Here is a 23,325-nt window from a genome sequence, read left to right as displayed (position 1 = left end):
GGAGACATGCGCGTCATTTATTACAATACGACATTGTTCTTCCATTTTTTAAACAATAATAAAAATGTCATTTTAAAAGTATGGGAACTTGGAAGAGTAATAAACTCTATATATTTTCGTTAGCAAGGTTTCTTACAACGTTTTACGTAGAAACGTTCTAGTTTACAATCTTATTCCGCGCAAAACATTTAAAAAAATACAAATTCATCCCATATTCAGACCAATACGGTAGCAGATTTGAAACACACGGTAAGAAATACAGGAAAATAATGACTACTAGGCACGGTATTCAGCATTCAAATTAATTTACAGTCTGCATTAAATTACATTACATTATTATATTTTAAATGTTAATACATCTTCCGAAATTTATACATCCATAGTACAAGAGGTAATAAATTATTTCTTCGTTGGTTTCTAGGCTGAAATACATCAAAATTAGTCTTTTCCAAACCTTCCAGATAGGCAGCAATGGCAACCTATGGGAAAAAGAAATACTTTCATAGACTTCAAGAATAGTAACTAAGTTAAAGGTACACAAATTTTGCAATATAATTTTAATAATTTTTATATACAAAGTTGTAGGTCTCTCGATTCAAATTATAGACTTGAAAATTATGCTTATGCAAAAGTTCGTCAGTTTTCATAAACTGACGGAAAAAAAAAAACACTTCACAAGAGTAACTCTTGCACAGAATATTAAAATATTTCCCGTGAGACGAGAGGAATCAACCTATTCTCACCAGAAATTAAATCCAAGATCTAACTGCAAGATGGATATGCTGATTACTAGATCACAAAAACGCAAGAGAGGAATGTTTTTAATATCTAACATTCTTTGTAAATAATTATGCAATATATCATAAGCTAAATTATAGAAACACACGTTGATTAAGTAATAACAAAAACAATAATAACAAAATAATTAGATTCCATCATAATTAAATACATGACAGTCAAGTAAAATAAAATTATATCACAAAAACATGCGGTTAACGGCGATGAAGCAAAATTTGTTCAATTGAATTAACCGAAGGTTTAACCTGCTGAGAAAGAAAGACAGCCAAAAACGTACAAACATTTATGGATAGACGGCTAAACACTGATGGCTCGACCTGATACGATGAATATCTCCGAGAACGGGATAGTTGATAGAACGTTTCGCGAGTTTTTTCATGTGCAAAGTTATTCACTATATATATGAAGATAATTGAGCCAGTAGCCTAAATCCTTCAAGAAGATAACGTTTCCTTAGGTACATAGCGTTTTAGACGTTTGTCTTGATGAATTAACTGGAAGATGAAATATGTCTACAATACTGAATTCAGCATATTCATTGAGAAAATAAATTTTAGCGAATTATAATTGCCGCAATTATAGCGAAGCATTCGCTCTCTAGTAGCAAATCCATTAAAAGAAAAATAGCAGCCCAAATGGCGTACTGTTAGTGAAAACGATCTACGAACTGTTGATGCAAATGCTCATAACTTATTTCCGTGTAGCATAAAGGAGAATTTTTTGGAAATAGCGTATAACATAAAAGATAATCCTAACTGTTTTGTTCCTCAGTGTACTTCAAAAAGTTCTAAAAATCCGGATCTAAGTTTCCATAAGTTTCCGAATCTAAAGAGTAAGTTAAGAAAATCTTCTTTTGGATCTAAGGTTCATGTTAGCCGAAAAGAGAAACGGATTAGAGTACTATGGATTGGAAAATAGTTTTTATCAAGAATGTGTATGTGCGATTATAATTTATTATGCTAGTATATTTAATATATTAGTTATATTCCAACTTTTGATTTATTAGTTTACAAACGCTTTCATTTGAAAGATTATCAAGTCTATGGAAAATATGTGAAACAATTAGATCTGTTTAAAGGCTATACTCTATTATTAACTCAATTGGTTGATAAAGTTATGAGAGTTTCAAAATAGATATATAAAGAACGTGTCCTGGGCATTTTGATGAAATTAGCAGTCAGGATACATTGTGAAGCTGACTGACAATTACTGTTATATTTCTTATTAAAATAACATACAGGCACATAACATGTATCATTGAATCATATTAGACAGATTTTTAACACTGTAAAACAATACTTTATTCAGTGAAATAATATACTCGAGATATGTATAGAAAAATTAGTACCTGAAATATACGGATGACCCTAAAGTCCGTTAACATTCGAAAATTCAATAATTCACGAAATAATATAGGAAGAGAGGAAAAATCGACATGCATGCTTGAAATGACATGGGGTTTTATTGAAAGGGGAAAATGCAAAAAAGGCCAACATATGGCGCTGGGCAGGAAGATATCAGTGACGCCACATGAGAACAGTATACGAAATGAGCTGTAGTAAGATAACGAATCAGTCCCTTTGTCACTTTTCTATCCTCACCTCCGGATGTTGGTTACAGTGTGATGTGGGTTTATCACGTCAGTCGTGATCGGACCTTTTTCTGCAAGAAAATGGTTCTGCTATTCAAACTGTGATGGCTGCGGTGCTATGTTACAGAATCGCATTATCCTTAGACTGGCTGATAAACACTTGTTGGAAGATATGACTTTTACGCAAGATGGCGCTCCACCACATATTCCTACACGTATGAAAGATCTCTTGCACACATCGTTTGGTGATAATCACATGCTGAACCGCCTCTTCCGGTATGATTGGTTGCTCAGGTCCCCAGATCTTAATTCGTGTGATTATTGGTAGTAGGGTTTTCTGAAATCGCAAGCCTACCGCAATCGTACGACCTCATAAGGGATGTTAAAAGACAACATCCGAGGGCAATTTCTCACCATACCTACAGATATGCTGTACAGTGCTGTTCACGTCTCTCGACTACAGGTATTGTTGATGGATGACGGTCAACAAGTTGAACATTTGTTTTAAAGAACATAGACTTTGCTAAAAATTAATTGTTATGACAATTATTGCTTTTGTTATCATACGAAGCGCCATCTTAAGAACTTTTAAGCATATAAAAATTTATTATTTTAAACTTTATGACCATTTCAAGCACTTTTTTACTTTCAGTAAAACCCCCGATATTTCAAACATGTGTGTCAGTTTTTATCTCTTTAACTACATTAATCAGTGAATTATTGAACTTTCGAATGTTAACGGACTACCCGGTAAGGAAGTATAGCGAATAAATTTTAAGCTGTATTTTTTCAGTTATGTTCAAAATTGCAATCAAAATGAAAAAGAGAATGTCCAGATAACATAAAAAGAAACGTGCCCGAAAGCTGAAAATTGCCAAAGGTATTTCGGTTGAAAAAAACCCATGGGAAAAGGTGAAAAAAGACAATTTCAAAGTATGGAGCAGAATACAGCCCCGACGACTGCCGAAAGATGCCGTACTCATTGAGCGACATCCTGAAAAACGTTTATCGCAGGAGCAGGCTACAGACCTTAAACTTTTGATAACGCTGACTACTTTAGGTATTCTCAATACTAAAGAGCTGAGCTGTATTAAGGGACTGTTAGACTTTATAAGCAAAGTGGGCGACCTAAACAAATGGAGCTAGAGAGGATTGGGCTTGGTGCGTTTGGCACAAAATGCTATTTAGCAGAGATGCCTGATACCTTACAAACTCAATCTCAAGAAGAAGAATTACACCATAATGACAGTACACACCATTATGGTGTAACTCCTTAGGTTAAGTACACCATAATGTTTGTCTAAGTGTTTATGCTATGTAAGCACTTTGCATAATCAACTCTCAGCTCAGGTCTAAGCGACGTCGCAGACAAATCTGAAGCGACATGTAACAGTCATTACAGTAACCAATTCAGAGTTCAGAAAGTTAGATTTGTTGTCCTGTCAAAACCGCTATAAAAGGAAATACCCTGTTATATACTATAAACTACACATGCATGCATATACAATACGTAAGATTTACTAAAAAGTACGAAGCAAACAACTATGAACAAGGATCAGCAAATATTGAGCATAGCATTTAATGAACCTTTTAATCCATATTCCAAATACTAGTATTTTGTCATTACCTCATTCATTTAAAAAGATACACACGCATACTTGGATACACGCATACTAATGCAAGTAAAGTACAGAAAAGGAAAAAATTAAAAATTAGTTTTTACAAATTTTACTTCGCAGATCATGGACTACTAACAAAAATACATTAAACGCGTTTCAGAGTATTTAAAAATGTTTTTGCTTGAAAAACAAAACACATTTTAAAACTTTTTTACAATACCGAAAACAAAATACTGTTTCTTTTTTATATTAACGTGAAATAAAATGTTTGATAATACTGAACAATGCATTACGAATCAGATCGAAAACAGCAGTATTACGACTCAACTTAACGTTGACCGATCGTAAACAATATGGCTGCTTACACGAGTGTTATGCAAGCGTCAACTTGAAGTTGAAATCCGTTCTTAGTATTATTCATGAAAAGTAACAGCGATTAATCGGGCTAAAAAAAAAAAAAAAAGTATTCTAACAAGATTAGTATTTGGGAATTTTAATACTCTAATTACGGAAAATATTTTTGCCATAATTTAGCAGGTTTGGTTGCTTTTCAATTTTGTATAACGATGTTTGTGTTGTGCTTTGCTGAAATGCCTAGTAAATTTCTACAAAAATATGCGATCCAAAGACAAATTTTACCATGTATCAGAAAAATGGCGAGTTTTAACCCTTCGCATGCAAAAAATAAATCATTTTATTGCTTTCAGTTGATGAATAGAAATTTAAAGACGGATTTTAACAGTAATTTCAGAATGAATTTAGAATATTTTAGGAATATGAGCAGTGTTGATGATATACCAAAAAAGAAGGACTATGGTAAAGGAAAAGGACCTATTTCATGGAAAACACTTTTTGTGACATTTGGAATTGGTGGAATTTTCCTCACAGGAATGCTGTATGTTAAAAAAGAAAAACAACTTGCTTTAGAGAAAGAAAGACGACGAGAAATAGGCAAAGCAGCAATTGGTGGGAGATTTGACATGGTTGATCATACTGGGAAACCTGTCAAGAGTGAAGATTTTTTTGGGAATTGGCTACTGATATATTTTGGATTCACGCATTGTCCTGACGTATGTCCTGATGAAATTGAAAAGATGGTTGAAGTTGTTGAAGATCTTGAAAAATCAAAAGATTTACCTAAACTTATACCTTTATTTATTTCAGTAGATCCAGAAAGAGATACTGTTGAAGCTGTGGCTAAATATATCAAAGAATTTTCACCTAAGATTGTTGGACTTACGGGAACTAAAGACCAGGTTCACAAAGTAACTAAAGCTTATAGAGTTTATTACAGTGCCGGTCCAAAAGATGTAGATGATGATTATATTGTTGATCATACAATTATACATTATCTAGTAGATCCCGAAGGGGAGTTTGTGGATTACTACGGGCAAACAAAAACAGCAGAACAAGTTGCAAATGCTATAAGTATGCAGATGCTAAAATATAAGAAAGCAAAAGATGGTAGTTGGTTTTGAAGATATAATTAAACTTATATAACTTTTAATACCTTAAAGTATTAAAAAGTTTCACATGATTTAATCTGCTAACTTATTTTGTGTTTCAATTATATTCAAAATATAAATATTTAAAAAGAGTGCAATTATTTTTCAGAATATCTATTGACATTAATTGCTTCCTTCTTAGCTTCATTTTCTGCATGTTTTATACCATCATTGTATGTACATGGTGAGTAAGAAAATTGGTATATGCAGCAATTGTTTTGTAATACTATGTTTCATAAGAAAGTTATATCCCCCCCCCAAAAAAATCAGTGGTTAGTTGCATTTGGATATATTTTGGAATCTGAATTAATAATTCTGGTAATAAAACAATAAACTATTATATGCTGAACCTCAAATTAATGAAGTCATATATTTAGTTTATAATAGTAAATGAGTATTTTTAGCAAGGTAGCCATATTATCTAATATTGAACTGCTTAAAAAGGGGCCAGTTTAAGAGCCACAGAGTTTGTATCATTGTTCAGTTCAGTACATTTGTCTGTATTCATCTAGCTTGCATGAATATAAAGAGTTTGCTTCTCTACAGAATTGTATTATTATCTTTTCTAACTCCAAAACAGTTATTGTTACCAATATAACAACAAAAATAAATAAATGAATACATCAGAACCTCATTTTTTGACAATGTATTTTCTACCTGATAACATTGATATGCACATTTCAAAACATCTCAACATACATGTACACTAACTTGACACTACTGTGTGCAGCATTTTGCCTTTTTTTTCCTTTACAGTCTCTCACATTCTCACTGTTCTTTTAAATTCAGCTTCTAAATTTTATTTTTAAATTAATCTTTTTAAAAATTGCAGTTATTTAAGTAGAATCTGAAAATGCAAAGGCTTATTATCTAAAGATTATTGCACAGCACCACGAGACCCATAGTTCACATCACATATGCTGCTCCAGTGAACCAGTACTAACTATGGTTGTCTAGTTTGTTAATTCATTATTTAACTGTATTATTTTATGCTTATATAACTATAAAGACGTAATCACAGGTGAATTGCAATTACGTTAGGAAGATAAATTACGATTGTAAAATGGGCCTCCAGGTATTCTTTTAGTAGCTCTTATATGTGTCAGGATTGGGTTCATGGAGTAGTTTTCATTCAGAGTTGCAATGATCTGGATTGATATTAAAAATTTCACAGTATTTATAAAAAAAAATGGTATCAATTCAAGTATTAATTTCCGTTATAAAGCAAGGTTAACAAAAATAGATTGGCTGAGATTTTTATATAAACTGTGATTGATTTCACAGACAACTAATATTGATTCTACCTGAAGCAGAAAATGCATCTATATTAGTTGCCCTAAGAGTGAATAAAAATGTGTATAAAATCCATACCAATCAAATCCCCCCCCCCCGTGTCCTAAGCTCGATTTTATAAACTGTGATAACATTGAGTATGTCAACAAAGTCCTTACCTAGCTTTTATTTTTGCAACCATTGGCTGTAAGCATATACTTCCAATGACAAAAATGTTTTAAATGATGTAAATATTCATGTTTTGGCATATTTAAATTTAAAGAAATTAATTTTGTAAAATTTATGAAATCAACTTGTCCTCTTGTTCCTATACTTATGAAAATCTTGTACTCGTTATCAAAAAATAAAATGCAAAAAGTTTGATTTCCATTTAGCAGGAAATTGACTAAAATATTTAAATTCAAAATTTGCAATTTTCAGGTCAATTTCAATTTGCATTGAAAGTTTGGTTGGTAAATAAATTAGAATAATTTAAGTTTGATTTTTTCCTTTTAAATGCTGTTCAATGATATTTTTGTGTCTTTTAATTTATAATTTTGTTACATTTGGTATCCCAAGAGAATTTTTACACAAATAAGTTATATCTTTTCAAAGTTTAAAAATACAGTGCCGGACCCCCTCCCCTCTTCAAAAAAAAAATTCCATCGCCTAGAAAAATAAAACATTTTGTAATATTAATGCATTATTTTGTTAATATAAAATTATCTTATTGCTGAAAAGCAAGATATAAGATCATTCCACATTCATATTGCACCATACACAGATTCTGAAGTATCATGTCATTCGATTTCTATAAATAGCATGGCTAAACAGGAAAATGGTCATTTGTCTCTTTCCTTAAGTGATGAAAGAATGGCTCCATACACTCAGTCGATGCAAAGGGGAGGGAAATGTGTGGCAGTTGCTTTAGCTAAACAAGAATATTCAACATGCATGACCGCTGAAAAAATTGGCTGTGATCAATCAACAATCTCAAGAGCGATTAAATTGGAGCATGAAACTGCTGATGTTGAGAGAAGGGCCAGATCAGTCTGAAAGATGGTGACTACAAAATCTGATGACATATCTAAAACGGAGGTCTCTCCATAATTAATCAGCAAGTGCTGCTGATTTAAAAGTTGAATTAGAGAAAGACTGCAGTGTTAATTCAAGTGTAAGAACTGTCTAAATATGCCTCACAGAATGCAGTCTGCATGTGTATTGCTCCAAGAAAAAAGCCTTTACTTAAAAATAAAAATAAAATTAAAAAAAAAAAAATTGCAGAAGTGAGTTTCTTGGGCGAAAAAGCATGTTTCACAGCAAACGGCTCAATAGAGCTATAATTTTTTTAGATAAATCCAAATCCAACCATGGATCAGATGCTAAGCAGCTTGTTTTGAAGTTTATTATCCAAACTGCATATTGTCTACCGTGAAATTCACAGTGAGCCAAATTGTCTGAGGATGCTTATCCAAAGGGTTATCCTAGGGGTTGAATGCCTGAATTTTTTGGAAGAGTGTTTAAAGTTGCTGAAAATTGCATTTTTCAACAGGACTCGGCACTCTGTTGTACAGCGAAATTGGTAAGTACGATCAACTTATTTATGCATGATTTAGTTGCCTCATTTACAGGTTTTTCATCTCCACAACATAACAGATATACAAAAATAATTCCCTCCCTCCCTTATTTCTCTCCTTTAGGTGCAGGCCTATCTGACAAAATCTGGTATTTGAATTCCATTCAAAATTGTTCGCATATATTGGGTACTAAAATTGCTACTAAGATTAAACTGCGAGAAAGCATTATTAAGATTTGGTTCCATGAAACTGCCCAAGATTACATTCAAAAGTTGATATCTTCTATACTGGACCACTGCAAGGCTGTCATCACAGCTCATGGAGGGTTTACTAAATAATGAATTAATCCTGGTGTGTGTATACATATCTAAGTACAACAAGTAAAAAAAAAAAGCAGTTCTGTATCTTCCATTCTATTTGGTGAATTTATGAAGTTCAACTTTTGTTTTTCATGTCTCAAAAATGTGAATGAGGATATATATTAGATTTCTATACATCTTTGTTCTTACATAGGTATTTTTACATAAAATTGGGCTTTTTCTGAAAAGACATACTGACTTTTTCTACATATACTGCTCCTATACCTCAAATCCTGCCAAAGTGCCAGGTTTCGTAAAAATCGCCCAAGTAGTTTTTGAAAAATTAGGTCTCAAAATTTTAGTTCTTCAATTTTAATTGAATTTGGTATATATTTATTAATATCTTTTTTTTTTTTTTTTTTTTCCTTAATAAGCTTGCTTGTTTTCTTCTTTCAGAATTCGAAATTTAGGCTCAGTCCAAATAGAATTCGCACATTTTTTCTGATTTATTTTTTAAATCTGTATTTTAAAATAAAAATTTTCAAACCAAATTTTATGATATTTTTACCAACATCTTATAGTAGATGTATATCTAGGTATACCAGCAAGAAAATTAGAATATTTTATTCCAATTGTCCCAAGATTTATCAGAATTCATGTGTAACCATGTTTTGAAAATTGGTATATTTGTTATAATCTTCAATGAATTGCAACAGTTATTTTGAACCTTAAATTTTCAAATTAACTTTTACTCCTTATTTTAAGTTTTATTAATAATGCCTAATAAATATTTACAGGGTTTGTACACATTTCTGCATATGGAAATTAAGTACTTTTAAGGACCCTTCAACAAATGGGAACTGATTAAATTCAGTCAAGATATTAGCTATGCCTGAACTTCACTTTTGTGATACCTTCCTAAGAATAAAATAGGTCCACAAGTAGAATGCATTATTATTAAACGCAATTATAAAACTAATTTGAGAATAAAATCATCTTCATAAAATTTATCAGGTAGCATTAAATATTTTACCCTTATAATAGTTGGACATATTTGAAAGAAGATTAGTGATATTTTATTTACTAACAGTTAGCTTCATGTTGATTTTTTCTTTTATATATCATTTTGTCATTTACTAGCTCAGTTCAGAGGTTTAGTAAATAGCAGGTAGATGTTATGTCAAATGCCATAGGTTAAAATGAAAAGTAAAATCATAATCACGATTCATTACAGAAGACTGGCTTTTGCCACCACTGCTGCTTGCCTAGAGAGAGGCCTGCTGATCAAAACAAACCTGAAAGCCTGATGCAGGCATGGCTGGCAAGTTGTGAAAGTCTGTCTGACACAGTTATTGTCATAACCTCGTGTAGAGTTCCTGGAGTTGTAATTAATCCAGTTAATCTATTTTAAGGTTCCAATAAGTGTGTAGCAATAAACTGGTGTAGCAGAATTTTTAGAATTTAGTGACATGCTGAGCAACAAAATCTAGAAATGGCAAAATTTTAGAATTTAGGAAAAAACTAGGCAGCACAATTTAGGATCCACAGACATTGCATGAGGTGAGAAAATGCATAACACCAGACCTGTATATGATGTACAGAGCCTTAGCTAGGGTTTTCAGTGCCTGGGGACAACTTAAGATTTTGTGCCCCCCTTCTGTATGCCAAGAATTAAAAACATTTCATTCTAAAATTCTGTAACATCAATTTAGCATCCCATGGATGCTACGCGTAGGGACAGATTTCCCCCCTTGCCCCACCCTAGCTACACCACTGATGATGCAATGAGAGATATAAGATAAATCTTTTAAATTGTCAGCTTTCAATTTCTTTATTAATTGAAAAATTCCTTTCTATAAATGCATGTTCATGTGATAAGATTAGAAGTATTTTTGATATTTTCCATGCTTGAAAAGTAGAGAAAACAAAGGGAAAATAAACACGTTAAGAAAAAGACTTCTAGTATCGGAAGTAAAACATTCAAATATTATGTTTTCATTGTTCTTCCAAAAATTCACCAAAAAGTAAAAGTTCATCACAGACTTTTTGTAAAATGCATCCATTACATGTTAATACCATGAAGACATTTTTCTGGAATCTTCTAGATTCATGTGTCTATAAATCTTGTCTTCAAATCCTTCTAAAGTTTCCAAGTTGCAGTGTCTAAATCCTAAAGAAAAATTACCCCTACCAATTCTGTAACAGCAAAAAGCCAGAAATATGCTTAAGGGGGGAGGGTAGAGTGAAAAAGTGTAAAATTAATTTCATACAGAAAATTGATGCATATTGAGATAATTACATGGGAAAAACTTTTACCATGAAAATATTAAAAAGAAAAAATTAATTACATAGCTATTTTGTTTTTACTAAGAGCATTTATTACCTTGTTTATTTTTCAGACTGAAAATATTGTATGAGGGCAGATAAGAAACTAAGTTGCACTAACTCACTGCAAGAGTGTGCAGTATGTCGTAATCTTGGGCAGTGTGGAGAAAGGGACATTAACTGCTCAGATGTCCAACTGAAAGGTTGGTTCTGTTTTCCATCTTGTATGTGGATCAATGGTGTGTCAACTGGATGTTCACTCCAAATTGGAGAAGCGTGCAACAATCAGATTCCTATGGGCCAAATGGATGAATTGCATGGACATCATCGTGAAATCACTAATGTATATGGTGAGCATTTCTGCTGAGAATTGTTTTGTAAATTGTGTTCACAGTTTATGCATTTATTAACTTGTTTATTTTCGAGAATCAAAATATTGTATAATAAGCTACCAAAATGGAAAGTAATGTCACTTTATAATATGATAGCGAAAGCTAAAAATATTTCATTTTAATGTTATTTCTTGAATACAATTTCAATATATTAGCATTCTTTTAATGAAATTGATCAATGTTATAATGTTTTAAAAATAATATCGTTGAAAAATTCCCAGATTTCTGAATTAAAAATTTTCTACAGAAACTGATCCAAAATGTTGATAAATTGCCAAATTTGGAACCGTTTAACAAAGAATCCACATTCCCAAAAGTGAAAAGTTGTTTAACCCTTTGCGGCATGGTGGGTCAATATATGTCCCACCTAATTAATATTTATTTTCTCAGTTAGCAATTTCCATTAGAAATTTGCTAATCTTTTAAAAATAATCTATTTTAGTTATTATTTTTCTCAGTAGATGTCACTACTATAACAAGGCTTAAGTTTATAAGCAAAAAATATTCAAAATAGTATCACAAGAGTGATATCCATGTATCTCGCATTTTTCAATATTTAAAAAATTTTGGTATACAATTTATGATATGTATGATTCTTTTTAATATTTGAAGGTATTTTATTTTCAAAAATCTTAATTGGATTAAATATTTTATAACATTAATTTTGCAGTTGAAATAAGTGGGTTAAAATTTGTCCCACCACACACTTGAATTTCCGCTCAATAGATGGCAGCACTCACGATTATTTTTTCTTTTCTTTTTTGCATCTACTTTTTTCGTGATTGCGCACACTTTTACATCCGTTGTATGCTCTGATGTGCTAAAATGTGTAGAAAAAAATTAACAACTCAGGAAGCTTTAAATCTTTTTGCTGAATTGCCATCCGATTGTGACTCAAATGCTTCAGATGTCAGTTCTGATTCAGATGAAATTGAAATCCAGGAGAGAATAACTCAGGTTGAAGTTATTGTTGAAGAAGAAAGGGAAGTAGTTATAATTTGTTTCGCTTTTTAAAGGCACAGACCCATCTATGCATGTGGCTGCCATCTATGCATGTGGCACTGTAAATATGAATCGGAAGTATCTACCCACAAATATACGTCAAGAGAATATATAGACTTTTCAGTTAGCGATGATTCAATTTATTGCATAAAATGGAAGGATAAAAGATCCGTTTCTATCCTGTCTTGCTTGGAAAAGGCAACTGAAATGAAAGAAATTAATAGAAAAGAACGAGATGGAAAGACAAAAAAAGTACTGTGCCCAAACAGCATTATTTCATACAATAAGAACATGGGATAGGTCGACTGATTGATCAACTGAAAGGACTATATGAAACATACCGCAAAAGCAAGAAATGGTGGCACATGATTTTTTTTTTTTACTTTTTAGATGCGAATATAGTAAACGCATTTATTCTATTTAAGTTTGTTTGCGAACCCGATCATGATGTAAACACAATGAAAGATTTTCTTCTCTCAGTTATAGAAGGTCTAATGGCACTTGCAGGCAAGAAAGAGCTGAAAAGAAAGATGAAATCCCCAGTTCAAATAAAAACTAAAAACCCGTTCGTACAACCAGAAAAAAGACTAAAAAATGTAAGTCATACGCCAAAGAGAACGAGCAGGAGAAGATGTGCATATTGCAGCACATCGAAAGAAGAACAACAAGCATTTTGGATGTGTGAAACATGTGAAGTGCCTCTATGTTTACAAAAGAATGAAACATGTTTTTCAAAGCTTCATGAAATGTTTTTGAATCAAGTGCCAATTTTAATATTTTATTTAGTATCATATGTACATGTATCAAATTTTAATTTTAAAATAATATTCAAGAAAATATTTTCTTTTGTTCCTAAAATTTAGAAATATTAAATATATATATGCAAAATTTTACAAGTCATGCATATATGCAATAAGTACAAAATGCATTTTGGTGTGTTTATTATGAATATTTTAGAATGCACGCTTTATTTTGTTTACTCATTCCACATATAATTTTTTTTTTCCTGCTATACACCAATATGCTATATGACATGTGCTAGTTGCATGGTGGGACAAACGGCATCCCACCTTCCCACGTAAAAAGTAAAAGCGCAGAATTTTTTTCAAGCCTTAAAGACACTTAAGTAAGTCCATCTGACTTATTCTAAGGCATTTTTTTAAAGATTAAAATATATTTTAGATATGCGTGTCGCAAAGGGTTAAGAGCTCTTCATTAGAAAAAATGAAATATTTTCCAAATGCTTATATTTCACTTCTTTCTCAGAAACTTGAGCCAGGGATATGAAACGATTTTCAAACCACACATTCATTAATGCTTCTGTCATCCATGCTCTTTTATTTGCACGCTATATAAAGGGGAAACTCTTTACTGCTTTAAATGTTTGATGTCGTGTATTTTTTTCCAATTATGAAAAGTTGGCACTTATGCATTCTTGCAGCATTTGCGCATGCTAAAATCGTTAGTCTCGCTTTAGAATCTTTGACATTAGTTGGAGCCTTTTCTGTGGAGTTTGCCTAAGTATTTAGCGGTACATATTGCTGTAAAAGACCAGTTTCATCAGCATTGTAAATTTTTTGAGATACATTTCACTGTTAGTGAGTTCAATAAATTTATCTGCAAATAATTCAGCAGCTTCAGTATCAGCTGTCATGAGACTGATAATGAAAGACAAGTTGTTTCACTAAATTCAGTCTTGCTTCTATCGTGCACTAAGATAATTAAGCTTGAATTCTATTATTTTAGTTTTTTTATCACACTTACATCTATTTTTTACTCATGCTTAAGGCTTATTCAAGTCCTGAATATATAAATTCCTGCATATACTTAAGGCTTATTGAGGGCCAGTGTTAGATATCTTACTGCCTGATGCAATATCTGCAGGTCCTAAATTTTTCTAACAAGCATCTAAGTTCTAAATTTTTGTTGCCTGTAAATGTTAGGTCCCTGTACTCTCCCTAAATTCAAAAAATTGTGTCTTCCATAGATTCTGCCGCCCTGTGCGGCCATACGAGCTCTGGTGCTGGGTCTAGATTCATGTGAATAATAAATCAGTTATTCTTAATTCAAAAAGCACTAAATGTAGTCTTTTAGCCTATGAGTATCATTAACAAAATCTATTTTTAGCATATGGGAAAAAATTTCTTTAAATGTTTCCTCGTCAAAATTTCTTAGCACTATTAACTGCCATAAATATTACACTGTCGGTGAATTCATAACAATTGATGACAAATTTGAAGCTTCCCGAAGAAGATGTTCTTTCAAGCAGTATATTCCTGATAAACCTGAATAATAATTTCTGAATAGCTTGAATGATAATATAATTAATTCCTAATAAATTCTATATTAATATAATACATTTTTTATTCCTTTAAAAAGATTTTATTTCATAAAAAGTATTATGGAAATTAAAATTTTAATTTTTATAGTTTGTATATTTTTTAAGTTTGAGCATCAAATTTTGTCATAAATGTAGCACTTTTACCTGAAGAGTAACAGTTTTTTCTTCAAAAAGCACGAGCCAGGTCTTTTGGACCCAGGGCACGCGCTCGTGTAACTCAAAAGAGCGTGCACGCTCCTGGGTTAACTTAAATCTGTAATCACTGCCAAGCGTGATGTCAACAGAGAAGTTTACCTTATTCTTTGTTATTTAATTACTAACATAAAAAAAAAAAAAAAAAAAAAATTTAAGAATTGTTGCATGAGTCATTACACAAGTTGTCATGTATTGATAAACATGTAATAAAGCCAAATATAATAAATAATGATTCACCAGGTTGGTGTCAAGGATATAAAATATTACTTGGTATTTAAAATTAACAATGTTTCTATGTAGAATGTTATGGTTTGAGATGCATGGCAAGCAGATACGTAGCTATGGAGTCAAAGTATTGATTGCACAAATTTATGCTAAAATGATTGCTTCTTTAATAATGAGGTATTTTATTTAGAGGCAAAGTGAAGTTAAGAATCAAGACGCTCCACATGTTTTATTATGAGGGAAAAAATCATATGCATATGTGTAAAGCATACAAAAAAAAAAAAAAAAAAAAAAAAAAAAAAAAAAAAAAAACCTTAAGAAAAGTTTGGTGGTGGCTTTGAGGTCATTCGGATACTGGACGTCCGAATCTGACTTTGTATTGCATTTTTTACTGTTTTTCATTTTTCTGAATAATTTAGCATAAATGACTTATTAATCCTAATAAAATTTGATTAATTCTACAATTTCATTTTATTGTAGTAACATTATCTTTACGTAAAACACATTATTTGCACACTTTTTCACAGGTGATGCAGTTTTTTTGTCTGCCACCATACATTATTAACATTCTCATGAAGTTTTTTTACTTAATTATCATAATATGATAATCATAAAAAAATATTTAAGGTATAGATACATCCAGTTTAATTAATGCAAATAATATTACAAGTTCACTATGCACCAATACTCAAGCTGTGTTTTCTAAAACAGAGATTTTCTAAGATTCTGTGAATAAGATCTCTGTTTTGAAAATAGTTATAATAATCAGTATTTTTTACAATAATCTGCATAGATTGCTCATCATTAAATCTCTTAACATCAGAAACCTTTTTCTAAAGTATGGTTTATTTTTAGTTACTAATTGAAATATTCCACTTATCAGTTTGTGTATGGCCCCTGAATATGATTATCTGATTTTAACATCAAATATCTCAGTCAATTTTTGTCATATAGAACTCTAACGTATACAAAGTTTTTATGTATATAAGTACAGAGACTGGAGAAAGGTTTGGTAATTTTTATAAAAATTGATTTCTTTAAAAACACCAAAACATAAATATTTGCATCTAAAACATTTTTGTAACAAGCAGTATATGTATGAGACCCACAGTTGCAAAAACAATTGCTTCAGTCATCAATATGTGAATAATTTATAAAATTGGAATTTATTATGAAGAAATTTTTGCATCAAATCTTCTGATTTCTTACACTTTCATGACTGAAGCCTTTATTTTGCAATATGTGACTAATTTATCAAAATGGATATTTTGATAACAAAAAAGAATAAGATCAGGAATTTGACCTTTCATTTTCTAAGATACACAGATTAAACTGTGATTTCAAAAGTTTTTTTTTTTTTTGGGGGGGGGTAACACCATACTGACACTTTAAAGGATTAAAATATATTAAGAGCAAAAGTACAGGACTGCTAATTGAGAAATATGACAGGATCAAAATTACTAGATTTAGTAGAACGTTGAACAAAATTACTAGACTTAGGAAAACACTGGAAGATATATGTCTAAAAAATTATATTATTTACATGCCCATACACAAAAGTTTTGGATATTTTGTACTTACAAACCAGAGATGTATATAAATAAATATTTTCATTAAAAGCAATGTGCATAAATAAATATGTTCATTAAAAATCAGGACTTAGATGATGCCAGTGGATGAATCATGAAAGTTTAAATAAATAATAATAACAAAAAGCAGCACATCTGTAGTATATTAGGCAGTACCTGCTCTTCAAGTTGATAAAAGGTTAATAGGTGTTGTATTTTACAAGATTGTGAATAGGTTTGCTCTGTCCAAAAACACTTGGTATTGGGATTTTGAGCTTTACTATTCTGATGATTGACTGATCACTAAGATAAATAATTAACAAAGCATCACTTGATAATTACAACTCCTAGTAACTCTACTATTATACTCCTTTATCAAGAAGCTTAAAACGATAACACAGAAGCCACTGAGGAAACCAAATATTAGATACCAGAATACTATCAATAATTGCAGAGATTTCGAAGAGTTATACAGAGGACACATGGATGCTAATAAATCAGCAGTCTTGTATCAGAACATGGCAGAAGTGGTGTAGAAGATCTTTATTTATATCATTATCTATTTTCCAGGTTAAATTTGATCCAGGCTCCTACTTTTTTTAAGCCCCTAGATAATTTTTTTCAAGATAATGAATATGATGACATGAAAATTATTTATTAAAGCACTATAGATAATTCAAATTAGTTTTTATAAAGCAATGAATTGTTATAATATTTTATTGAAGTTAAATCAAAAAGCTGCAAGTGGGCAGAAACATATCAATAGTGAAGGAAAATATATAAAAGGCATATCTTTTATGCACAGCTCAAAAATGAAGTTTCATATAAGTGAACATGAATGTTTTCACTTCGTCTGGGTAAATTTGTCATATCACTCCACAAGAATATTTACTTTCCTAAGTTTGATAAAGGAAGCAACCTTGGAATGGTTTATATATATGTGTGTGTGTTTGAAAAGGTTGCTCTGTCCAAATGCACATGCATGTGGGGGATGGCACATGCACAGCATTTGTGTACTGCTATGTTCACAAGAGATTAAGAAAACGTGGCTAATAACTATATAGGACCCCAAGAATAACATAACATTTGGCCAGTGTTTTTGATTTGTATCTCATATCAGTGGGATATTTTTCTGTTATATATTCAATGGCATGACTGCAGCTATACTACTAGTTCTATGTAATTCTGGATGCAGTAAATAGTTATTAAGCATCAACCCATATACATCATTAAATAGAATTTATTAGGCATATATAACCAAATATAACCTTTACATGGTTAACACAATCATAATTTAAATGAACAAAATTTTGAACAAAAGCATAAAAAAGGTAAGAAACAATGAAATAAAGAATAACTTGCACATAAATTCTTAAAGCACATAGCTAAAAAGTAAATCATAAAATTCATAAAACTTAGGATTCACCAATACATACTTAAAATCGCTTTTTTTTTTTATGAATAAACTATGCAAATTCCAAATACACTAAATACTGAATATGCCTATCTTTGCTGATTTGATAGATGTCTATTCAGTAATCCATTTTGTCCAATACATGGGCCAGTCTATCACAGTCAACTAAAGTCATAACATCAGTTATATGATTGTGAAAACCTTGAAAATTAGTGAGAAGCTAAGGGACAAAAATAATAAGTACCCTTGACACACTGCCATAAAAACAAATTACACAAGTGGGGAGTTTTTCTTTATTTTTTATTTTTAGGATCCTAGAGAATGCTGTGGTCATTACATTACATGTCCTCTCCTTATCTTGTGTAGTCTATTCACTTTTTGAGCAAATTTTTGAAATATTCTCACATATCTCTGTGATAGTGAGCTAATCAATTATTTTTCTGAACGAAATAATGACCACTGACTTCATTCAAATATCCCATTTGTCAGTTTCCCAATATGTATAAGTAGATCACCACAGTGGTGGTAGATTCTGTAATGAAAAATGGACCATAATCCATCCCTTTTGAAACTGCAGAAAACTAATTCATCTTATCTGAGTCTGTCCAAGCTGAACACCCAGTTTCCATCTATTGATGAAAGCTGGTGATTATTTTGCTTTCAAAATCTGACAGCTGATCATATTGTTTTCAGTGGCAGTGTAATGGCATCCCCAGTTAGAAAGCATACATCTACTCTTGGTTATGTGCAAGCAAATTGCCTCTGCATACCTTTTTTTCATGCACCAGGGTGAATGAAGTTCAGTGCCCTTTGGTGGCATTACACAATGCTCAATTCACTTTTTGAAATTGAGAATATAGCAACAATTTTATATAAAGTTGATCTTTAACTAACTGAACATGAATTAAACTGCATTTTATTCTGTAACCCAAATTATTTGATAAATTTAATATCAGTCATATTTTTTAATATTATAAAAAAATAAAATTAGATTCATAAAAATAATAGAATTGTATGATTGGCAAATAAAACTATCCTCTCTAATAATTTCTGAAGAAGCAGATATAAAGTAACATTTAATATTAGGCAAGATATATTATTGTTCATGTGAGTATTTTTAAATGGTACTGAAACTATAATTAATGAATATAAATTTAAAACCTAACCTTGTGATAAGTGATATTTATTATTAAGTTTAAAACATATAATCTGAAGCAAAAGCCTAAATTTCGTGTAAATTTAAATGCACTTAAAAAAAAAAAAAAAAAAAAAAAAAGTAAGCCAATTCCAAACCAAATAAATAGGTATTATTTCAAATACATGGAATCAAATCATTTCACATTTTAAATACCAGCAAAGTCACAGCAAAAAGAATTACTTTAAGAAATACAATATGATAAATATCGCAGGACTTATGAAGAAAATTCTAAGTATGTCCTATATTGCTGTATCAATTTCTATTATATTTTCTCTTTTAAACTAAATTATTTTTTATGCCCTTAATAATACATCTCACTGTATTTTTCATAATATTAATCTAGTCCTTTTTATATAGTTAGGGTTTTCTTCTCAAAAGTTGATTGTTTTTGAATGTTACTTTGACCTCACATACTAATCTCACTATTATCAACTGATAAAATTAAACTTTAGTACCTTGCAGTATGAACAAAGTTTAGCTGGAGAAAATAATTTTTTAACGTAAAAAAAAAAAATTAATCAATTTATTACAAAAGAAATGCCAAAAAGGTACATGCTAAAGAAATCAATATTATGCAAGAGGAATTGGCATAATGTGAAAAAATTTACAGTACTACAATTTTGAAGATTAAACAGAATTGAAATTATAGTATTACAAGTTTACTCACATTCAGAGCCAGCACCAGAGCATGTGCAACCAATGTGAATGCAATCAGTGAAACAATTTTAGAAAATTGGGACAGCCCTGGATGGTACAATTTACAAATCATAAAACTTGCAGCGAGTGGCAAAATGTTTAGCACTGCTCACATTAAATCAATCCCTTTTGCTTTCATTAGTACCTTTAGCAAAAGATCAAATAGTTAACTTTACAAATGGCATTAGTTGGAAATTAGAGCATTAGAAAATGTACTCACCAGTTCATAGCAGAGATGATACAAGGAAAATTAGTGATGATTATTTAATTCTCTAAAACACTGTAAACAATATACTTTCATCCTACTTTACTGAGTGTATGTTTTAACTGCATTCAAAACCAAATTAATAAAATGAAACCAATCAATTTCTTGATAATTAACATTATACTAACTTTTCTAAAAATTAGGATAAGTTATTTTTTATACAAAAATACTCAAAAGCTGTTTATCTATATAAAGATGCATACTTTAGTGGATGATTTGATGAGGAAACTTAGACTATATTTGAATTAGATATGGGTGGAATCCAGGAAAATATATGTAATCAGCCTATTTAGTTCATAAGTGATTAAGAAAGATGATTAAGTTATTGAACAAAGGATAAATTATGGTATTTAATGGTTTACAGTGTTTTAGAGAATTAAATTATCTACTTGCATGCATTCTACAGATTCAATTCAATTTTTAACTTACAAATAGCATAGTGATAGCAGAACAAGAAAAGGATTTTAAAACAACATCAGTAAGCTGTTATAAAATGAATTTAGTATGCACCATAAACCAAAAACATTATTAAGTATGTACAGAAATTGAAATTTTATATAATGGCATTTTTAGATGCATATGAAGTAAAATTTTCTGCTACTGTCCCTAATTTTGGCAGCCAAAAAGTACTTCAAGAAAATTGTGGAATTTCTTATCACTATATTTTTTATTTATTTATCATATTTTAACATTCTGTATAGTTTTTCTGTAAAATATATACTACTAAAAAATCTTAGAATTAATTTATAAGAACACTTACTGCAGGAAGAAATACTGGTTTTACTTCAACAGGCACATCCTTATGCAGTTTCCTTCCCTAAAAAGGAAAGTACCTTCAAAATATACAGTTCAGATTCATGTATTAACTATTAATTTATTAACCTTATGACTTAAAAAAAGTCAATACTGACGAGGAATTAGTCAATACATCAAAATCACAGTTTCACTGCCCGTTCATAAGCACATGATCTAGAAGGAGCCAAAATACGTAGAAAGAAATCATTGTATGCTTAAATTTTTCATTATTTCTTATAATACTTTCACTTTATGAAAAAATGAGAATATATTAATTTTTTGTACAGTGCAAAATACATTAGTACGTTTACAGTACTAGTATACTTTACACTACAAAAATATTAAGATGGGTTTTTAGGAAAAAAAATATAAATGGATTTTAAATCACACCTACAAGTAATACAAGCATACATAAGTAATACACAGCTTGCAAGATATGTACTCAGCGATTAAAAGGTAACTCAAATATATCAGAAACATAGCTGCAGTGTGCATTTTTACCTCCTGTTAAGTCATATATAAGGTACAGGAGGTAATATTTTCAGCCCAAAAATTCGATAGCGAGTTTTCATTGAATAAGCATGAATTAAAGAGTCTTCACAACAATTTCTTACTTTTTTTACAATGATGTCTCTATATAAGTGTGATTTATTTTGTCCATGATAACTCTTACATCAAACTTCCAAAAATTTCTGTTTTCCGTATTCAAGCCTACATTTATATAAAGAGTTGATTAGATTTTAGGTAAAATTGGATAAGTGGCACTTTACATAAAGATAGCCTTTAATTGACAAATGGAAGTGGTGCTTTATTTGAAGCCCAAAAGAGTTTTTAATGGAAAACTTTTCAGTTTTATTGTTTTAAGACTTTTTATCAATGCGAACAATCTATTAAATTTTGGCTAAAACTGATAAACCAGAAGTGGTAATTTATTTGAAGCTCCAAATACACTTTCATAAAAAAATATGTCATAATTCAAAACTTCTCAAATTTGGTTTTTAACACATTCATTGCCAAAGCTGGTATTGTGTGTCCATTCACATACGCCACGATCTCATCTTTTAAGTAGTTTTTTTTTTTTTTTTCTGTTCTTTTTATTATTTCATTAGATATAAAAAATTATTTTTAGCAGTAAATTCACATGAGTATATTCGTAGGGGTTATGAAACAATATTTATACTCCCCATATGAACTATGAGATAACTTGGAACTAGATGATAAACAATACTTACCTTTCTGCACATGCTATATATTATTTTACATTAGTCTTACATAAGACATTGAACAAGGCTTTGAAGAGTCCATTTATAACATTTTGCAAGTGAAAGAACCAAAAACAAATTTGCATTCTAAACCTGTCATTACTGTATGTTTGTGTGAATGAATCAAAAGTGAGGATTAAAGATCTGAATAATAAAGAGATTTTAAAGAACTGTCCTAAATCAGCTTTTAATAACAAATATGGAAGTTCTACACTAAATTAAACAAAATTTTGTTATATGCAAACCTTTTGTTCCAATATGTATAAAATTTGCAATTATGATTAAGAATTCCCTGGAGTCAAAAATCAGAAAATATGGCATGAATAATTAAAATTTCTGATCCAGAAAGGGCATAAATTTTTAAATCCACTTTAATTTATTTCCCAGTAACACATATTCATTTATATATAGATATGATGATTAAAAACAAAGAAAATGCTAATTGATGATTAAATAAAAATCCATAAATCATACTTTCTCTCATTAAATGCAAAAACTTAAGTCTAAATAAAATTTATGCAATAAACAAACCATTTGAAGATGTTGATGAGCCACACAGGATAGGTCATATACAGCATCTTGTAAATTTTTCTTTTGATCTCCATGTAATAGTCCTTCTTGCGATAATCTATGCTGAAATGCAATTATTTGCAAAAATTAAAATTTTTCTTTTTTTCCCTTGACTTATTTAAAAAAATTATGTACATACATATATAATTTAAAGTAAAGTAGAAAGAACAAACGATAAAAGACCTATGTGGTCAAAAATTTTGCGCATTGTGCTTCTGTATTAATAAATACCTTGCTCATAAGTTCTAATGGTAGAAACACTCTCCCTTTTGAAGCATTGTAAGGGATACCACGAAGTATGTTACATATTCCTTGAGCTATGCCTATATGACTGGCAACATGATCGCAATGAACACTGGTTATACCTAGAAAGAAAAAAAACATGCAGTACAGATGGCATTTAATAACATAATAAA

At 30.5% G+C, this 23,325-nt stretch overlaps 2 protein-coding genes across 6 annotated transcripts in view; one reads left to right on the top strand and one right to left on the bottom strand.

Moving 5' to 3' along the window:
• Positions 1-288: 288 nt before the first annotated feature.
• sicily (NADH dehydrogenase (ubiquinone) complex I, assembly factor 6 homolog sicily) overlaps positions 289-23,325 on the bottom strand; it is a 217,872-nt gene continuing 194,835 nt past the window's right edge. For 4 of the 5 annotated variants that reach the window (XM_085811871.1, XM_085811870.1, XM_035366242.1 and 1 more), the window contains 4 exons: positions 23,141-23,274; positions 22,871-22,972; positions 21,043-21,099; positions 289-479 (listed from right to left, as the gene is read on the bottom strand). In XM_085811871.1, coding sequence (XP_085667997.1) covers positions 351-479; positions 21,043-21,099; positions 22,871-22,972; positions 23,141-23,274 — 422 coding nt within the window. In that variant the 3' untranslated portion in view covers positions 289-350. Of the gene's footprint in view, positions 480-19,417; positions 20,163-21,042; positions 21,100-22,870; positions 22,973-23,140; positions 23,275-23,325 lie in introns of those variants that run through there. The other variant, XM_035366243.2, reaches the window with a different exon arrangement.
• Scox (Synthesis of cytochrome c oxidase) lies at positions 4,348-6,061 on the top strand. Its single transcript, XM_035366245.2, has one exon. It carries the CDS (start codon positions 4,575-4,577, stop codon positions 5,484-5,486), a length of 912 nt encoding a protein of 303 aa, XP_035222136.1. The 5' UTR covers positions 4,348-4,574; the 3' UTR covers positions 5,487-6,061.

Source organism: Stegodyphus dumicola, chromosome 2 (genome assembly GCF_044657685.1).
Source record: "Stegodyphus dumicola isolate Sdum_Otavi_A_Nest chromosome 2, ASM4465768v1".
Classification (NCBI taxonomy): Eukaryota; Metazoa; Arthropoda; class Arachnida; order Araneae; family Eresidae; genus Stegodyphus; species Stegodyphus dumicola.
Note: the sequence above shows the minus strand (reverse complement) of the source record. Positions and strands in the feature narration are given on the sequence as shown.

Bases quoted from the DNA above. Each gene is read 5' to 3' on its own strand.
- Scox (XM_035366245.2), top strand. From the start codon at position 4,575: ATGTTTGTGTTGTGCTTTGCTGAAATGCCTAGTAAATTTCTACAAAAA.